Raw genomic sequence first — 19475 nt, 5'->3', positions numbered from 1 at the left:
CTCACCGACCTGGATGCGATACGTCGACGCGTAGCAGATGCATCTAAGGAATTCGCCCACTCCGACTACGCTGTCGGGGATGGACAACTCTTCACGGACGTCGACGAGATATCTCGACGCGTAGCAGATGTACGCATGGAAGTCGCCTGCTCCGACATCCAGACGAGGCCCTACGATCGGCCGCAACCTCCACAGTATGAACTTTATCGACCTGTCCCTCTCTCGACTGTATCTCAAGCAACATGCCCCTATGGTGGTTGCTCCAGCCTCCCAGATTTATGCATGCTAGGAATACTGGAGGCAACAGTAGCCGTCTTTCTCTCTTCACACATCTAATTATCAAGAAAACAAATTTAAGTCTGATGGGATGGAGGGTTCTGGTATATAGACAGATACTGAAGAAAAAACAATTCTCTCTTTTCTTCTTTCTCTTGGGGTTCTGTTATTGATTGATTAAACATCATGTATTATGCATGCATCTCCCGTGATAAATTAAATTATTCTTCAACTCATCGAGCTTGCTCCATTGAGCATGTAGCATCTGTTAAAATGTCTATTCCTGACCCCCATTATGATGTGCCAAAGATTTTTTTTTTGTCTACTTAACTTTCTAACCATGTTTCGCTTCAGGTGCGAGTACCCTTCTTATGATGTGCCTGAGCAGTTGGAAACGCCACTGCTAGAGCCAAAGAACACCAACACTTCATCTTCCTCCACACAGCCAGAGGCGCTAACTCATGACATCTTGCCAGTGTCAAGGCAATCGTCTCCGCCTATTTTCGCTCGCAATCCTTCTGGTTGGCATATACAGTTTTTCATCAGAATAGATGTCGAGGGTTCTTTCCACACGTATCCTAGTCTGGGCGGGCCATTTCAGAGCTTGCAGGAAGCTGAGAACGCTATCACTAGCCATCTTGACGAGCTGCGCTCTCCAATGATGTGAGTTTTCTCAACTTTGTTATGGTTTTTCATCATAATGGAAATTACAATGTACTAACACATAGAATACTCTGACCTGAACTAGGTGCACAGATGGGCTTTCGGATGCTGAGATTGGTATATTACACGCCCTTCACTGGCCTGATGGCACAAGGAAGAAATCTTCTAAAGGCAATGCGGAACATAGGAATATCAGCTTATTGGTTCAAGCGTTACTGGACAAATACAATGAAGATCACCATCTTTTGGGGGTTTACTCTCTCTCCCTCTTGCCCGCTCTCACTCCTGGTCCTCTTACCAGGACTGTCTTATTTGTTGTTATATTCATGTTCTAATTGCCGACACAATCCATGCCTCCTTTTCAGGATTTTGCATATGAACTTGATGATGTTGTTATCTTCCGAGAATTTGTTGAGGGGGAGAAAGTGACTAGGTTCTATCATATCAATCTGGCTACAAAAACCAAAGGAGAAGATGGTTTGCACAATGGCGTCAACAATCTATTTTTTGCTGAAGTCAGACAAATTAAAGGAGAAAATGTATATGTACTCAGTTGTTTATGTATGGTTAAACCTACTGACAGTGGTATATTTTCCACCTTGTATTAAGTTCTGTTCATACAGTTTGGCCTCACATTTATCTGATTGACGTGTTTGGTTGCCCCTTGTTTCATTTTTACCTTCATCTCATCCACTGTTTAATGTCTAATATAGTTCGTGCCCAGCCATAAGTAGCGACTTTCTAGTTCCTACACATGTTTGTTATTTTTCCTGGTTGATTATTTGGTAAGGAAATGACTGCTCAATGGTTTTTGTTCCACCTTAGATAACTTCTGTTCATTCATACAGTTTGGGGTCACATTTTTTCTGGTTGACCTGTTTGGTTGCTCCTTATGTCATGGTCCCAAGCTTTACTAAAGTTTAAATATGTATAAGCTAGATGGGCAACCATATGTACTCAGAGTCTAAACATGTTTTTTTTCGCCTAGTTGGTTATTTGGTAATTAAATGATAAATCACGGTATTACTTCCACTTTAGATTAAGTTCTGTTATACAGTTTGGGGTTCACATTTATCTGCCCTTCATCTTATTTGTTATCTTTGAGCTTTTAACATCTAAGGTAGTTCATGCCCAGCCATATGTATTGACTTTTTACACACTTTTTTTTTTTGCCCAAGGCCAATGCTATGGTTGCTTGAGTTATGGAAATGTTGATTTGAAGCACCCTGTTGATACTGATAAATACAAAGGTGGCCACACTGCCCCGCGCTCACCATGTTGCGGTTTTGATCTACGGTGTGATGTTATCCCTGGCCTAGATGTACCTGAATGCATCGAGGATGAGGAGGCTAGGCTGGCGAAGGAGGAGGCTAGGTTAAGATATATATACAAGGTAATTTTATATCTTGTGTGGTTGGTATCTTGTGTGGTTGGTATTTTGTGTGGTTGAAATTATTCTCCTTCAGTGCCCTGCTCCGGCAAAATTGGATGGTGCAAGAGTGCGTGCTGGTTTGGCAAAGAGAGAGGATGCTGGTTTGACCAAGGGAGAGTGTGGCCAGGGAAGCGCGAAATACATTGTGCCTGCTAGGCGTCGTCTGCTGGTTTGAGTAACCCCTCAGGTACGTAGATAAATTTAATTTGATTTAGGTAAATGCTTGATCTCACTACTCATCAGTGTCCTCGGTGTTTCATTAGGTTCAAGCATTATAGTCTTCTTACAATCTGCACGGTTGCATGTTTCTGCATGGTAATGATTCTTTAGTTGATCAACTAGAGTCTGGATCAAGTGTTAGGGCAATCGATTTCAAATTTTGCTAGACATTTAAGCACCAGTGTCATTTATGATCAATCAACTACCAATGTTCTCAAACCGAATATGTTTTTTTTTTAAAATTGAAGTATAGTGAAGGAGGATGCATTGTTAGAAATGAAAATATAAGCTTCTGACATGTTTTATTTAATAACTTCTGTCATCCTACCATTGTTCCCTTTTGGGAGGTGACGCTCAATTTGTTTTTATCATCTACTACATGCCAAATTGCCAAAAAAGAAATTCCATTGATGACTTGTTTTCCTTCAGAACTGCTTGATAATGTTGCACTATTTTCAAAACTTGAACTAGCCGGTTGATGTTGCATGGCATAACTATTCTTTAGGTTAGTTCATATCCTTTGGCCATTAATCTCATTGCACGTTTTTGTTGCTTTCTGCAGCTTGTAGTGCCGCATCTTATGAGAATTGTCTTTTTTTTTTCTCATTCAGTTTCTAGTATCTTGGAGAAGGATTAAACTCGCCGTGCACCATAATTTGGGATGTTGTTGCTGCAATAGTAGAATGTATGGACCTGCCATTTGCTTTGGACTTGGTTGTAGCTGCTCGGAAGTTTGGTGCTTTGGGGCCGTAATGGTGTAATGTTTCATATTTTAGTTCCATGGAAGGTCTGCAATGGAGCTGCCTTTTGTTTTTTAAATGTTGTCAATATTTATGCTTCAGTCTTTCATCGACACATAAGTTTCCATCTAGTTAGTACACATGCTCCGCACCTAATTTTCATCGAAACGTAATTTGCCATGACGTTAGCACACAGGCGCCTCATCTAATTTTTCATGACGGTAACAAGCATGGAATGAAAGGAAGCATGCCATATGATATGGACACATGGAATGAATATTGGAACCATATGTACGCAGGGTGATTAAAGGAAGTTTGCGAGGGAACTTTGCAATTATTCTGGAAGCATGTTTTTATGGATTTGAAGCAAATTTTAGTTGTCGTCGCTTACAACTCATCTGCATGCCATGTTCGAGCAAATGAGTCAAGATGGATAAATTCAAGAAGAAAAAAGCCAATGTGGTCTCTCCTGGATCAGACGCCGCAGCAGCTCGCCCCGGTAATCGCCGGTCTTCAGGATGCAAGACTGCACCACGTAGTGCCCGTACTGGTGGCAGGACAGACTGGCGACCTCCGTCATGAGGTGATCCACGATGGGGTACCGATCGACAGACTTATGTCAGTTTTAGCTTGGCATTCAGTTCAGACTTCAGAGCGGGCCGGTAATATCCAACGGAAGTTGAGAATCATGGAACAGGTTAACGCGAGGATTGAGAATTAATTAACCTGTATTGGCTCATGGCTATTTCTACGGTGCCTTCACACACGACCTTGTTGAAATCCTGGAGCTCATCGGCTCAATGGCGGATTCAGGATTTGAAATTTTTAAACGAAACAAAAAAATAGAACCCACAATACACTTAAATAAGACAATCAAGAAAATTAATTAGCCAAGTGTATGCATTCAGGCAAGACGATCAGCGTAATAAATTGTTCAAAGTGGTTTCATTCTCAAGAACTAGGCGAAAATAATATAACACAAAAACCACATAAAGTCTAACTTGGACTCCCGCTTGCTGAATCTTCCACACTATATTGTCATCCCCCTAGACCACTTTGAGCACCTTAGCTCCAAGGGCCCATTTCATTCCCTCTTCTCCAAGAACCCGAAGTTTCTGTTCGGCCTCAGTTTTAGCCGTATGCTCAGTGATGTTGAGCAAGCTCAGCTTTCAGATCTAGTTCATTAGTCAGTTGAGTGAGTCTTTCCTTTTCTCGCTTGTAAATCCCACTTTCTTTTCTGGCCCAACCCCTCAGGAATTGTCGCAGGTGACTAATCTTATTCTGCCATCGTTCAACACTAGTGTGCCCACCAACATCCTTGGACCACTCTCTTGCGATGATATCTAAAAAAATCCTCTCTCTCGAACCACGCTAGTCCGAAGGAAAAGGTATTCTTATTACCTACATGGGTCGCTTCGCCTGAATCGACCAACAAAGGTGTATGATCTGAGACTGCACGTTGCAGCGCCTGCACAATAACAAGAGGGAACTTTGTTTCCCAATCAGCACTGGTAAGGACACAATCCAACTTCTCATAAGTCAAATTTGGTAACGAGTTCGCCCATGTGAACTATCTACCCGAAAGATCAATCTCCCTCAAATTAAGACTCTCAATAATCGCGTTAAACATAAATGACCATCTTCCATTGAAGTTGTCATTATTCTTTCTTCCCTTCTCCTGATTATGTTGAAATCCCTCCCACTAGGATCGGTAACCTCTCATCCCCGCAGACCCTTACAGGGTCCGCTAGGAAATCAGGTTGCGCCACTCCATAAATAGCCACCAAAGGCCATCAAAACCCATCAAGTTTCGAACGGACCCGAAATTTAACGGTAAAATCTCCTTGAACGATGTTCATGACCTCTAAAGTCTCGCATTTAATCCCAAGTAAGATCCTTCTGGATCGTCCACGTGGGGGTAAATAGTACCAATCGAAGTTGACACCACCTGATAAAGTGCCTAGAAACTGTGAGTGAAGTTGTCCCTGCCGGTTTCCAGTAAAGTAACAAAGTCTAGTTTGTATTCAAGTGACGCTTTCGCAAGAAACCTTCTTTTAGCCAAGTCAGCTAGACCTCTGCTATTCCAAAAGATTCCTTTCATTTGTCATCATGGATTTTTTTCTTGAATTTGACTCTCGCACTTCTATGCACTGCCGATGCAGGATAAACCTTCCTCTTACAGGAACGTTTTGGTTTATCCTGCACCTCCTCCATGTCCATATGACCTGACATAGTTTGTAAAGTGTCATCCGGCTGTAGAGGAGCCACATACCCATCGTGCCCCGATTCATCTACCTCATCTTCTTGTCCCGAATTGGGCACAACATCCTCACAGAGACTCTCAAGAGCATTAATTCCTAAGTTTTTAATCTCCTCATCGTTCATAGGCTTCACAACCGCAATGTTACGAATAAACTCTAAAGCCCTCCCAGGTTGTAAGTCCAACAAGTCATTAACTAATTTCGCAATTTCTTTCTCGTTAGTACCGAGAGAATCCCCAGGTTGCTCACATGATCAATAATATCTTGTTCAGGAAAATGAAGAATGGAACAACTCGTGTATTAGATGTGTCAATCATTAGTTGCAGTGGTGTGAGAGCTAAATTTTCATATTGAAAATTTTAGGTTCTTACCTGCATAGGCAACTTGTGTATCTGCTCGACTATTGTGGGTGTCTTCGTTGACGTTATCATCATGCTCATGGTCCAGCACCACTCGTACCGGGAAGGGATCAACAATGTGCTTGTTATTCTGATCAGAGGGATGCCAACAGTTTTTTCGGTCATGCTCGCAATAGGTTCTCATCACTTATCTCAAACAGGTGTGTCTGGATATTCTCATCACCTTTCTCTAGTTAACGGACGTTGTGTTATATACCACTAAATTTGTTTTGAACTTTGCAAGGTGCCATCACCAAGAGAATGTTGGCCATTGAGGAAATGGCGGGAATGGATGTTCTCTGCTACGACAAAACCAGAACCCTCACTCGTAACCACCTTACTATTGAAAAAACCCTAATCAAGATCTGTTGGGGGATCTGGTGCACCCACAACAAAGTTACTTTTGATAATCATATTATCCGGTCTCCTCTTGAGGCAGTTTTTACCGCTTGTGCACTGATGAATTACTAGACAAGGCTGCTGAAGATGGAAGACAAAGCTATGTTTCAGGCCGAGATCCAGAGGGTGATGCATGTCGCAACATTGCTGGCAGATAGGTCAAGGTTGAGGATTGCCAACGGCCCTGGAGAGTCGCTCATGTGAGGTTGGCTTGCTGCTGGATCCTCACTCTTCTTTCAAGGCGTGGCGTGGATCTGGTCCGTGCCATCCCTGAAGGAAATATGCCCTAGAAGCAATAATAAAGTTATTATTTATTTCCTTATATCATGATAAATGTTTATTATTCATGCTAGAATTGTATTAACCGGAAACTTAGTACATGTGTGAATACATAGACAAACAGATTGTCACTAGTTTGCCTCTACTTGACTAGCTCGTTGAATCAATGATTGTTATGTTTCCTAGCCATAGACATGAGTTGTCATTTGATCAAAGAGATAACATCATTAGGAGAATGATGTGATTGACTTGATCCATTCCGTTAGCTTAGCACTTGATCGTTTAGTTTACTGCTATTGCTTTCTTCATGACTTATACATGTTCCTATGACTATGAGATTATGCAACTCCCGAATACCGGAGGAACACTTTGTGTGCTACCAAACGTCACAACGTAACCGGGTGATTATAAGGTGCTCTACAGGTGTCTCCGATGGTGTTCGTGGAGTTGGCATAGATCAAGAATAGGATTTGTCACTCCGATTGTCGGAGAGGTATCTCTGGGCCCTCTCGGTAATGCACATCACTATAAGCCTTGCAAGCAATGTGACTAATGAGTTAGTTGCGGGATGATGCATTACAGAACGAGTAAAGAGACTTGCCGGTAACGAGATTGAGCTAGGTATTGAGATACCAACGATCGAATCTCGAGCAAGTAGCATACCGATGACAAAGGGAACAACGTATGTTGTTATGCGGTTTGACCGATAAAGATCTTCGTAGAATATGTAGGAACCAATATGAGCATCCAGGTTCCGCTATTGGTTATTGACCGGAGATATGTCTCGGTCATGTCTACATAGTTCTCAAACCCGTAGGGTCCGCATGCTTAAAGTTCCGTGACGATCTGTATTATGAGTTTATATGTTTTGATGTACCGAAGGTAGTTCGGAGTCCCGAATATGATCACGTACATAACGAGGAGTCTCGGAATGGTCGAGACATAAAGATTGATATATTGGAAGCCTACATTTGGACATCGGAAGAGTTCCGGGTGAAATACGGATTTTACCGGAGTGCCGGAGGGGTTACCGAAACCCCCCGGGGGTTAATAGGCCTTGTTGGGCCCTAGTGGAGAGAGAGAGGGGCTGGCCAGGGCAGGCTGCGCGCCCCCTCCCCCTCTGGTCTGAATTGGACTAGGAAGGGGGGGGGGCGCCCCCCTTTCCTTCTCCTTCTCCCCCTTCCTTTCCCCACTCCTAGTAGGAGTAGGAAAGAGGGGAGTCCTACTCCTACTAGGAGGAGGACTCCTCCTCCTGGCGCGCCGAACAGGGCCGGCCGGCCTCCCCCCTTTGCTCCTTTATATACGGGGGCAGTGGGCACCCTAGAACACACAAGTTGATCATTGATCTCTCCCAGCCGTGTGCGGTGCCCCCCTCCACAATAATCCACCTCGGTCATACCGTAGCAGTGCTTAGGCTAAGCCCTACGATGGTAGCTTCATCAACATTGTCACCACGCCATCGTGCTAACGAAACTCTCCCTCGAGCTCTACTGGATCGTGAGTACGCGGGATGTCACCGAGCTGAACGTGTGCTGAATGCGGAGGTGAAGGAAATATGCCCTAGAGGCAATAATAAAGTTATTATTTATTTCCTTATATCATGATAAATGTTTATTATTCATGCTAGAATTGTATTAACCGGAAACATAATACATGTGTGAATACATAGACAAACAGAGTGTCACTAGTATGCCTCTACTTGACTAGCTCGTTGATCAAAGATGGTTATGTTTCCTAACCATAGACATGAGTTGTCATTTGATTAACGGGATCACATCATTAGGAGAATGATGTGATTGACATGACCCATTCCATTAGCTTAGCACCCGATCATTTAGTATGTTGCTATTGCTTTCTTCATGACTTATACATGTTCCTATGACTATGAGATTATGCAACTCCCGTTTACCGGAGGAACACTTTGCGTGCTACCAAACGTCACAACGTAACTGGGTGATTATAAAGGTGCTCTACAGGTGTCTCCAAAGGTACATGTTGGGTTGGCATATTTCGAGATTAGGATTTGTCACTCCGATTGTCGGAGAGGTATCTTTGGGCCCTCTCGGTAATGCACATCACTTAAGCCTTGCAAGCAATGCAACTAATGAGTTAGTTGCGAGATGATGTATTACGGAACAAGTAAAGAGACTTGCCGATAACGAGATTGAACTAGGTATTGAGATACCGACGATCGAATCTCGGGCAAGTAACATACCGATGACAAAGGGAACAACGTATGTTGTTGTGCGGTCTGACCGATAAAGATCTTCGTAGAATATGTAGGAGCCAATATGAGCATCCAGGTTCCGCTATTGGTTATTGACCGGAGACGTGTCTCGGTCATGTCTACATTGTTCTCGAACCCGTAGGGTCCGCACGCTTAACGTTACGATGACAGTTTCATTATGAGTTTATATATTTTGATGTACCGAAGGTTGTTCGGAGTCCCGGATATGATCACAGACATGACGAGGAGTCTCGAAATGGTCGAGACATAAAAGTCGATATATTGGACGGCTATATTCGGACACCGGAAGTGTTTCGTGTGATTTCGGAGAAAACCGGAGTGCCGGAAGGGTTATCGGAACCCCCCGGGGAAGTATTGGGCCTTAGTGGGCCTGAGGGGAGAGAGAGGGCAGCAGCCCAGGAGGTGGCGCGCCTCCTCCCATGAGGAGTCCGAATTGGACTAGGGGAGGGGGGCACGACCCCTCTTTCCCTCTCCCTCTCCCTCTCTTTCCTTCCCCCTTCTCTCTTCCTAGTTGGACTAGGAAAGGGGAGTCCTACTCCTACTAGGAGGAGGACTCCCCCCTCCTTGGCGTGTGATGGGGAACGTAGTAATTTCAAAAAATTTCCTACGCACGCGCAAGATCATGGTGATGCATAGCAACGAGGGGAGAGTATGATCCACGTACCCTTGTAGACCGACAACGGAAGCGTTATGACAACGCGGTTGATGTAGTCGTACGTCTTCACGGCCCGACCGATCAAGCACCGAAACTACGACACCTCCGAGTTCTAGCACACGTTCAGCTCGATGACGATCCCCGGACTCCGATCCAGCAAAGTGTAGGGGAAGAGTTCCGTCAGCACGACGGCGTGGTGACGATCTTGATGTTCTACCGTCGCAGGGCTTCGCCTAAGCACCGCTACAATATTATCGAGGATTATGGTGGAAGGGGCCACCGCACACGGCTAAGATTATGATCACGTGGATCAACTTGTTTCTCTAGGGTGCCCCTGCCTCCGTATATAAAGGATCAAGGGGAGGAGGCCGGCCGGCCCCTATGGCGCGCCAAGGAGGAGTCCTCCTCCTAGTAGGAGTAGGACTCCTACTAGGAGGGGGAAAGAAGTGGGGAGGGAGAAGGAAAGGGGGGCGCCGCCCCCCTCTCCTAGTCCAATTCGGACCAGGGGGGAGGAGGCGCGCGGCCCACCTTTGGCTGCCCCTCTCTCTCTCTCTCCACTAAGGCCTATATGGCCCATTACTTCTCCCGGGGGGGTTCCGGTAACCCTCCGGCTCTCCGGTTTTCTCCGAAATCACCCGGAACACTTCCGGTGTCCGAATATAGCCGTCCAATATATCAATCTTTATGTCTCGACCATTTCAAGACTCCTCGTCATGTCCGTGATCACATCCGGGACTCCGAACTAACTTCGGTACATCAAAACTCATAAACTCATAATATATCTGTCATCGAAACCTTAAGCGTGCGGACCCTACGGGTTCGAGAACAATGTAGACATGACCGAGACACGTCTCCGGTCAATAACCAATAGCGGAACCTGGATGCTCATATTGGCTCCTACATATTCTACGAAGATCTTTATCGGTCAGACCGCATAACAACATACGTTGTTCCCTTTGTCATCGGTATGTTACTTTCCTGAGATTCGATCGTCGGTATCTCAATACCTAGTTCAATCTCGTTACCGGCAAGTCTCTTTACTCGTTTCGTAATACATCATCTTGCAACTAACTCATTAGTTGTAATGCTTGCAAGGCTTATGTGATGTGAATTACCGAGAGGGCCTAGAGATACCTCTCCAACAATCGGAGTGACAAATCCTAATCTCGAAATACGCCAACCCAACATTTACCTTTGGAGACACCTGTAGAGCTCCTTTATAATCACCCAGTTACGTTGTGACGTTTGGTAGCACACAAAGTGTTCCTCCGGTAAACGGGAGTTGCATAATCTCATAGTCATAGGAACATGTATAAGTCATGAAGAAAGCAATAGCAACATACTAAACGATCGGGTGCTAAGCTAATGGAATGGGTCATGTCAATCACATCATTCTCCTAATGATGTGATCCCATTAATCAAATGACAACACATGTCTATGGTTAGGAAACATAACCATCTTCGATTAACGAGCTAGTCAAGTAGAGGCATACTAGTGACGTTTGGTTTGTCTATGTATTCACACAAGTATTATGTTTCCGGATAATACAATTCTAGCATGAATAATAAACATTTATCATGATATAAGGAAATAAAATAATAACATTATTATTGCCTCTAGGGCATATTTCCTTCAGTCTCCCACTTGCACTAGAGTCAATAATCTAGATTACACAGTAATGATTCTAACACCCATGGAGCTTTGGTGCTGATCATGTTTTGCTCGTGGAAGAGGCTTAGTCAACGGGTCTGCTACATTCAGATCCGTATGTATCTTGCAAATCTCTATGTCTCCCACCTGGACTAGATCCTGGATGGAATTGAAGCGTCTCTTGATGTGCTTGGTTCTCTTGTGAAATCTGGATTCCTTTGCCAAGGCAATTGCACCAGTATTGTCACAAAAGATTTTCATTGGACCCGATGCACTAGGTATGACACCTAGATCGGATATGAACTCCTTCATCCAGACTCCTTCGTTTGCTGCTTCCGAAGCAGCTATGTACTCCGCTTCACATGTAGATCCTGCCACAACGTTTTGTTTAGAACTGCACCAACTAACAGCTCCACCGTTTAATGTAAACACATATCCGGTTTGCGATTTAGAATCGTCCGGATCAGTGTCAAAGCTTGCATCAACGTAACCATTTACGATGAGCTCTTTGTCACCTCCATATATGAGAAACATATCCTTAGTCCTTTTCAGGTATTTCAGGATGTTCTTGACTGCTGTCCAATGATCCACTCCTGGATTACTTTGGTACCTCCCTGCTAGACTTATAGCAAGACACACATCAGGTCTGGTACACAGCATTGCATACATGATAGAGCCTATGGCTGAAGCATAGGAAACATCTTTCATTTTCTCTCTATCTTCTGCATTGGTCGAACTTTGAGTCTTACTCAATTTCACACCTTGTAACACAGGCAAGAACCCTTTCTTTGCTTGATCCATTTTGAACTTTTTCAAAACTTTGTCAAGGTATGTGCATTGTGAAAGTCCAATTAAGCGTCTCGATCTGTCTCTATAGATCTTGATGCCCAATATGTAGCCAGCTTCACCGAGGTCTTTCATTGAAAAACTCTTATTCAAGTATCCCTTTATGCTATCCAGAAATTCTGTATCATTTCCGATTAGTAATATGTCATCTACATATAATATCAGAAATGCTACAGAGCTCCCACTCACTTTCTTGTAAATACAGGCTTCTCCAAAAGTCTGTATAAAACCAAATGCTTTGATCACACTATCAAAGCGTTTATTCCAACTCCGAGAGGCTTGCACCAGTCCATAAATGGATCGCTGGAGCTTGCACACTTTGTTAGCTCCCTTTGGATCGACAAAACCTTCCGGCTGCATCATATACAACTCTTCTTCCAGAAATCCATTCAGGAATGCAGTTTTGACATCCATTTGCCAAATTTCATAATCATAAAATGCGGCAATTGCTAACATGATTCGGACAGACTTAAGCATCGCTACGGGTGAGAATGTCTCATCGTAGTCAATCCCTTGAACTTGCCGAAAACCTTTTGCGACAAGTCGAGCTTTGTAGACAGTAACATTACCGTTAGCGTCAATCTTCTTCTTGAAGATCCATTTATTCTCAATTGCTTGCCGATCATTGGGCAAGTCAACCAAAGTCCATACTTTGTTCTCATACATGGATCCCATCTCAGATTTCATGGCTTCAAGCCATTTTGCGGAATCTGGGCTCACCATCGCTTCTTCATAGTTCTAGGGTCATCATGATCTAGTAGCATGACTTCCAGAACAGGATTACCGTAGCACTCTGGCGCGGATCTTACTCTGGTTGATCTACGAGGTTCAGTAGTATCTTGTTCTAAAGTTTCATGATCATGATCATTAGCTTCCTCACTAATTGGTGTAGTTGTCACAGAAACTGGTTTCTGTGATGTACTACTTTCCAATAAAGGAGCAGGTACAGTTACCTCGTCAAGTTCTACTTTCCTCCCACTCACTTCTTTCGAGAGAAACTCCTTCTCTAGAAAGTTTCCGAATTTAGCAACAAAAGTCTTGCCTTCGGATCTGTGATAGAAGGTGTATCCAATAGTTTCCTTTGGATATCCTACGAAGACACATTTCTCCGATTTGGGTTTGAGCTTATCAGGTTGAAGCTTTTTCACATAAGCATCGCAGCCCCAAACTTTCAGAAACGACAACTTTGGTTTCTTGCCAAACCACAGTTCATAAGGCGTCGTCTCAATGGATTTTGATGGTGCCCTATTTAACAAGAATGCGGCCGTCTCTAGAGCATATCCCCAAAACGATAGCGGTAAATTAGTAAGAGACATCATAGATCGCACCATATCTAGTAAAGTACGATTACAACGTTCGGACACACCATTATGCTGTGGTGTTCCGGGTGGCGTGAGTTGCGAAACTATTCCACATTGTTTCAAATGTACACCAAACTCGTAACTCAAATATTCTCCTCCACGATCAGATCGTAGGAATTTTATTTTCTTGTTACGATGATTTTCAACTTCACTCTGAAATTCTTTGAACTTTTCAAATGTTTCAGACTTATGTTTCATTAAGTAGATATACCCATATCTGCTTAAGTCATCTGTGAAGGTGAGAAAATAACGATATCCGCCACGAGCCTCAACATTCATCGGACCACATACATCTGTATGTATGATTTCCAACAAATCTGTTGCTCTCTCCATAGTACTGGAGAACAGTGTTTTGTCATCTTACCCATAAGGCACGGTTCGCGAGTACTAAGTGATTCATAATCAAGTGGTTCTAAAAGCCCATCAGTATGGAGTTTCTTCATGCGGTTTACACTGATATGACCCAAACGGTAGCGCCACAAATAAGTTGCACTATCATTATCAACTCTGCATCTTTTGGCTTCAATATTATGAATATGTGTGTCACTACTATCGAGATTTAATAAGAATAGGCCACTCTTTAAGGGTGCATGACCATAAAAGATATTACTCATATAAATAGAACAACCATTATTCTCTGATTTAAATGAATAACCGTCTCGCATCAAACAAGATCCAGATATAATGTTCATGCTTAACGCTGGCACCAAATAACAATTATTTAGGTCTAATACTAATCCCGAAGGTAGATGTAGAGGTAGCGTGCCGACTGCGATCACATCGACTTTGGAACCATTTCCCATGCGCATCATCACCTCGTCCTTAGCCAATCTTCGCTTAATCCGTAGTCCCTGTTTCGAGTTGCAAATATTAGCAACAGAACCAGTATCAAATACCCAGGTGCTACTGCGAGCATTAGTAAGGTACACATCAATAACATGTATATCACATATACCTTTGTTCACCTTGTCAAGTTGGTGCTGTTTTAACCTTCGCAAGGACCGGGCGTAGCCACACTCGGTTCAACTAAAGTTGGAGAAACTGTCACCTGCTAGCCACCTTTGTGCAAAGCACGTCGGGAGAACCGGTCTCGCGTAAGCGTACGCGTAATGTCGGTCCGGGCCGCTTCGTCCAACAATACCACCGAACCAAAGTATGACATGCTGGTAAGCAGTATGACTTATATCGCCCACAACTCACTTGTGTTCTACTCGTGCATATAACATCAACACATAAAACCAGGCTCGGATGCCACTGATGGGGAACGTAGTAATTTCAAAAATTTTCCTACGCACACGCAAGATCATGGTGATGCATAGCAACGAGGGGAGAGTATGATCTACGTACCCTTGTAGACCGACAGCAGAAGCGTTATGACAACGCGGTTGATGTAGTCGTACGTCTTCACGGCCCGACCGATCAAGCACCGAAACTACGGCACCTCCGAGTTCTAGCACACGTTCAGCTCGATGACGATCCCCGGACTCCGATCCAGCAAAGTGTAGGGGAAGAGTTCCGTCAGCACGACGGCGTGGTGACGATCTTGATGTTCTACCATCGCAGGGCTTCGCCTAAGCACCGCTACAATATTATCGAGGATTATGGTGGAAGGGGCCACCGCACACGGCTAAGATTATGATCACTTGGATCAACTTGTTTCTCTAGGGGTGCCCCCTGCCTCCGTATATAAAGGATCAAGGGGAGGAGGCCGGCCGACCCCTATGGCGCGCCAAGGAGGAGTCCTCCTCCTAGTAGGAGTAGGACTCCTACTAGGAGGGGGAAAGAAGTGGGGAGGGAGAAGGAAAGGGGGGCGCCGCCCCCCCTCTCCTAGTCCAATTTGGACCAGGGGGGAGGAGGCGCGCGGCCCACCTTTGGCTGCCCCTCTCTCTCCACTAAGGCCCATATGGCCCATTACTTCTCCTGGGGGGGGGTCCGGTAACCCTCTGGCTCTCCGGTTTTCTCCGAAATCACCCGGAACACTTCCGGTGTCCGAATATAGCCATCCAATATATCAATCTTTATGTCTCGACCATTTTGAGACTCCTCGTCATGTCCGTGATCACATCCGGGACTCCGAACTAACTTCGGTACATCAAAACTCATAAACTCATAATATATCTGTCATCGAAACCTTAAGCGTGCGGACCCTACGGGTTCGAGAACAATGTAGACATGACCGAGACACGTCTCCGATCAATTACCAATAGCGGAACCTGGATGCTCATATTGGCTCCTACATATTCTACGAAGATCTTTATCGGTCAGACCGCATAACAACATACGTTGTTCCCTTTGTCATCGGTATGTTACTTGCCCGAGATTCGATCGTCGGTATCTCAATACCTAGTTCAATCTCGTTACCGGCAAGTCTCTTTACTCGTTTCATAATACATCATCTTGCAACTAACTCATTAGTTGTAATGCTTGCAAGGCTTATGTGATGTGAATTACCGAGAGGGCCCAGAGATACCTCTCCGGCAATCGGAGTGACAAATGCTAATCTCGAAATACGCCAACCCAACATTCACCTTTGGAGACACCTGTAGAGCTCCTTTATAATCACCCAGTTACGTTGTGACGTTTGGTAGCACACAAAGTGTTCCTCCGGTAAATGGGAGTTGCATAATCTCATAGTCATAGGAACATGTATAAGTCATGAAGAAAGCAATAGCAACATACTAAACAATCGGGTGCTAAGCTAATGGAATGGGTCATGTCAATCACATCATTCTCCTAATGATATGATCCCATTAATCAAATGACAACACATGTCTATGGTTAGGAAACATAACCATCTTCGATTAACGAGCTAGTCAAGTAGAGGCATACTAGTGACGTTTGGTTTGTCTATGTATTCACACAAGTATTATGTTTCCGGATAATACAATTCTAGCATGAATAATAAACATTTATCATGATATAAGGAAATAAATAATAACATTATTATTGCCTCTAGGGCATATTTCCTTCAGCGCGCCACAAGGGCCGGCCGGCCTCCCCCTTGCTCCTTTATATACGGGGGCAGGGGGGCACCTCTAGACATAACAAGTTGATCTTCGTGATCGTTCTCTTAGCCGTGTGCGGTGCCCCCCTCCACCATAATCCTCGATAATATTGTAGCGGTGCTTAGGTGAAGCCCTGCGACGGTAGAACATCAAGATCGTCACCACGCCGTCGTGCTAACGAAACTCTTCCCCGACACTTTGCTGGATCAGAGTCCGGGGATCGTCATCGAGCTGAACATGTGCTAGAACTCGGAGGTGCCGTAGTTTCGGTGCTTGATCAGTCGAGCCGTGAAGACATATGACTACATCAACCGCGTTGTGCTTCCGCTTCCGCTTCTGGTCTATGAGGGTACGTAGACAACACTCTCCCCTCTCGTTGCTATGCATCAGCATGATCTTGCGTGTGCGTAGGAATTTTTTTGAAATTACTACGTTCCCCAACAGTGGCATCCGAGCCTAGGTTTTATGTGTTGATGTTATATGCACGAGTAGAACACAAGTGAGTTGTGGGCGATATAAGTCATACTGCTTACCAGCATGTCATACTTTGGTTTGGCGGTATTGTTGGATGAAGCGGCCCGGACCGACATTATGCGTACGCTTACGCGAGACTGGTTTTACCGCCGTGCTATGCACATAGGTGACTAGCGGGTGTCAGTTTCTCCAACTTTAGTTGAACCGAGTGTGGCTACGCCCGGTCCTTGCGAAGTTTAAAACATCACCAACTTGACAAACTATCGTTGTGGTTTTGATGCGTAGGTAAGAACGGTTCTTGCTAAGCCCGTAGCAGCCACGTAAAACTTGCAACAACAAAGTAGAGGATGTCTAACTTGTTTTTGCAGGGCATGTTGTGATGTGATATGGTCAAGACGTGATGAGATATAAGTTGTTGGATGAGATGCTCATGTTTTCTTGAAGTTATCGGCAACTGGCAAAAGCCTTATGGTTGTCTCTCTATTGCATAAGATGCAAGCGCCAAATAATTGCTTTACTTTATCGCTATGCGATAGCAATAGTTGCAAGAGCAATAGTTGGCGAGACGACCATGTGACGACACATTGATATAGATCAAGATGATGGAGATCATGGTGTCATGCCGGTGACGATAGAGATCATGACGATGCTTTGGAGATGGAGATCAAAGGCACAAGATGATGATGGCCATATCATGTCACATATTATGATTGCATGTGATGTTTATCTTTTATACATCTTATTTTGCTTAGTTCGGCGGTAGCATTATAAGATGATCTCTCACTAAATTTCAAGATAAAAGTGTTCTCCCTGAGTATGCGCCGTTGCCAAAGTTCGTTGTGCCCAGACACCACATGATGATCGGGTGTGATAAGCTCTACGTCCATCTACAACGGGTGCAAGCCAGTTTTGCACACGCATAATACTCAGGTTAAACTTGACGAGCCTAGCATATGCAGATATGGCCTCGGAACACTGAGACCGAAAGTTTGAGCGTGAATCATATAGTAGATATGATCAACATAGTGATGTTCACCATTGAAAACTACTCCATTTCACGTGATGATCGGTTATGGTTTAGTTGATTTGGATCACGTGATCACTTAGATGATTAGAGGGATGTCTATCTAAGTGGGAGTTCTTAAGTAATATGATTAATTGAACTTAAATTTATCATGAACTTAGTCCTAGTAGTATTAACATATCTATGTTGTAGATCAATAGCTCGCGTTTAGCTTCCCTATGTTTATTTTGATATGTTCCTAGAGAAAAACTATGTTGAAAGATGTTAGTAGCAATGATGCGGATTGGATCCGTGATCTGAGGATTATCCTCATTGCTGCACAGAAGAATTATGTCCTTGATGCACCGCTAGGTGACAGACCTATTGCAGGAGCAAATGCAGACGTTATGAACGTTTGGCTAGCTCAATATGATGACTACTTGATAGTTTAGTGCACCATGTTTAACGGCTTAGAATCGGGACTTCAAAGACATTTTGAACGTCATGGACCATATGAGATGTTCCAGGAGTTGAAGTTAATATTTCAAGAAAATACCCGAGTTGAGGGATATGAAGTCTCCAACAAGTTCTATAGCTAAAAGATGGAGGAGAATAGCTCAAGCAGTGAGCATGTGCTCAGATTGTCTGGGTACTACAATCGCTTGAATCAAGTGGGAGTTAATCTTCCAGATAAAATAGTGATTGACAGAATTCTCTAGTCACCATCACCAAGTTAGTAGAACTTCGTGATGAACTATAGTATGCAAGGGATGACGAAAACAATTCCCAAGCTCTTTGCGATGCTTAAATCGACGAAGGTAGAAATCAAGAAAAGCATCAAGTGTTGATGGTAAACAAAACCACTAGTTTCAAGTAAAGGGACAAAGGGAAGAAAGGGGAACTTCAAGAAGAATGGCAAGCAAGTTGCTGCTCAAGTGAAAAACCCAAGTCTGGACCAAAGCCTGAAACTGAGTGCTTCTACTGCAAAGGGACTGGTCATTGGAAGCGGAACTACCCCAAGTATTTGGCGGATAAGAAGGATGGCAAAGTGAACAAAGGTATATTTGATATACATATTATTCATGTGTATTTTACTAGTGTTCGTAGCAACCCCTCGGTATTTGATACTGGTTCAATTGCTAAGAGTAGTAACTCGAAACGGGAGTTGTAGAATGAACAGAGACTAGTTAAGGGTGAAGTGACGATGTGTGTTGGAAGTGGTTCCAAGATTGATATGATCATCATCGCACACTCCCTATACTTTCGGGATTAGTGTTGAACCTAAATAAGTGTCATTTGGTGTTTGTGTTGAGCATGAATATGATTTGATCATGTTTATTGCAATACGGTTATTCATTTAAGTAAGAGAATAAATTGTGTTCTGTTTACATGAATAAAACCTTATATGGTTACACACCCAATGAAAATGGTTCGTTGGATCTCGATCGTAGTGATACACATATTCATAATATTGAAACCAAAAGATGCAAAGTTAACAATGATAGTGCAACTTATTTGTGGCACTGCCGTTTAGGTCATATTGGTGAAAAACGCATGAAGAAAAT

The 19475-nt window shown here is 43.7% G+C and overlaps 1 protein-coding gene and 1 pseudogene across 1 annotated transcript; both read left to right on the top strand.

The window, feature by feature from the left end:
* LOC147976499 (uncharacterized) lies at positions 1–3486 on the top strand. The gene is made up of 7 exons (XM_087518832.1): positions 1–194; positions 631–939; positions 1025–1190; positions 1305–1524; positions 2118–2332; positions 2406–2558; positions 3202–3486. The coding sequence occupies exons 1-6, from the start codon at positions 136–138 to the stop codon at positions 2544–2546; spliced, it is 1110 nt and encodes a 369-aa protein (XP_087374958.1). The 5' UTR covers positions 1–135; the 3' UTR covers positions 2547–2558; positions 3202–3486.
* A 2537-nt stretch (positions 3487–6023) lies between these two features.
* The window catches only part of LOC147976497 (ATPase 10, plasma membrane-type-like), a 155100-nt pseudogene continuing 141648 nt past the window's right edge, over positions 6024–19475 (top strand).

Source organism: Triticum urartu, chromosome 4A, assembly GCF_056163025.1.
Source record: "Triticum urartu cultivar PI428250 chromosome 4A, HENAU_Tu73, whole genome shotgun sequence".
NCBI classification, from domain to species: domain Eukaryota; kingdom Viridiplantae; phylum Streptophyta; class Magnoliopsida; order Poales; family Poaceae; genus Triticum; species Triticum urartu.
This window is presented reverse-complemented; position numbering and strand designations above follow the sequence as displayed.

Coding starts and splice junctions, on each gene's coding strand:
- LOC147976499 (XM_087518832.1), top strand. CDS start 136: ATGGAAGTCGCCTGCTCCGACATCCAGACGAGGCCCTACGATCGGCCG. Junction 195..630: donor GATCGGCCGCAACCTCCACA/GTATGAACTTTA, acceptor GTTTCGCTTCAG/GTGCGAGTACCCTTCTTATG. Junction 1,525..2,117: donor GGTTAAACCTACTGACAGTG/GTATATTTTCCA, acceptor TTTTTGCCCAAG/GCCAATGCTATGGTTGCTTG.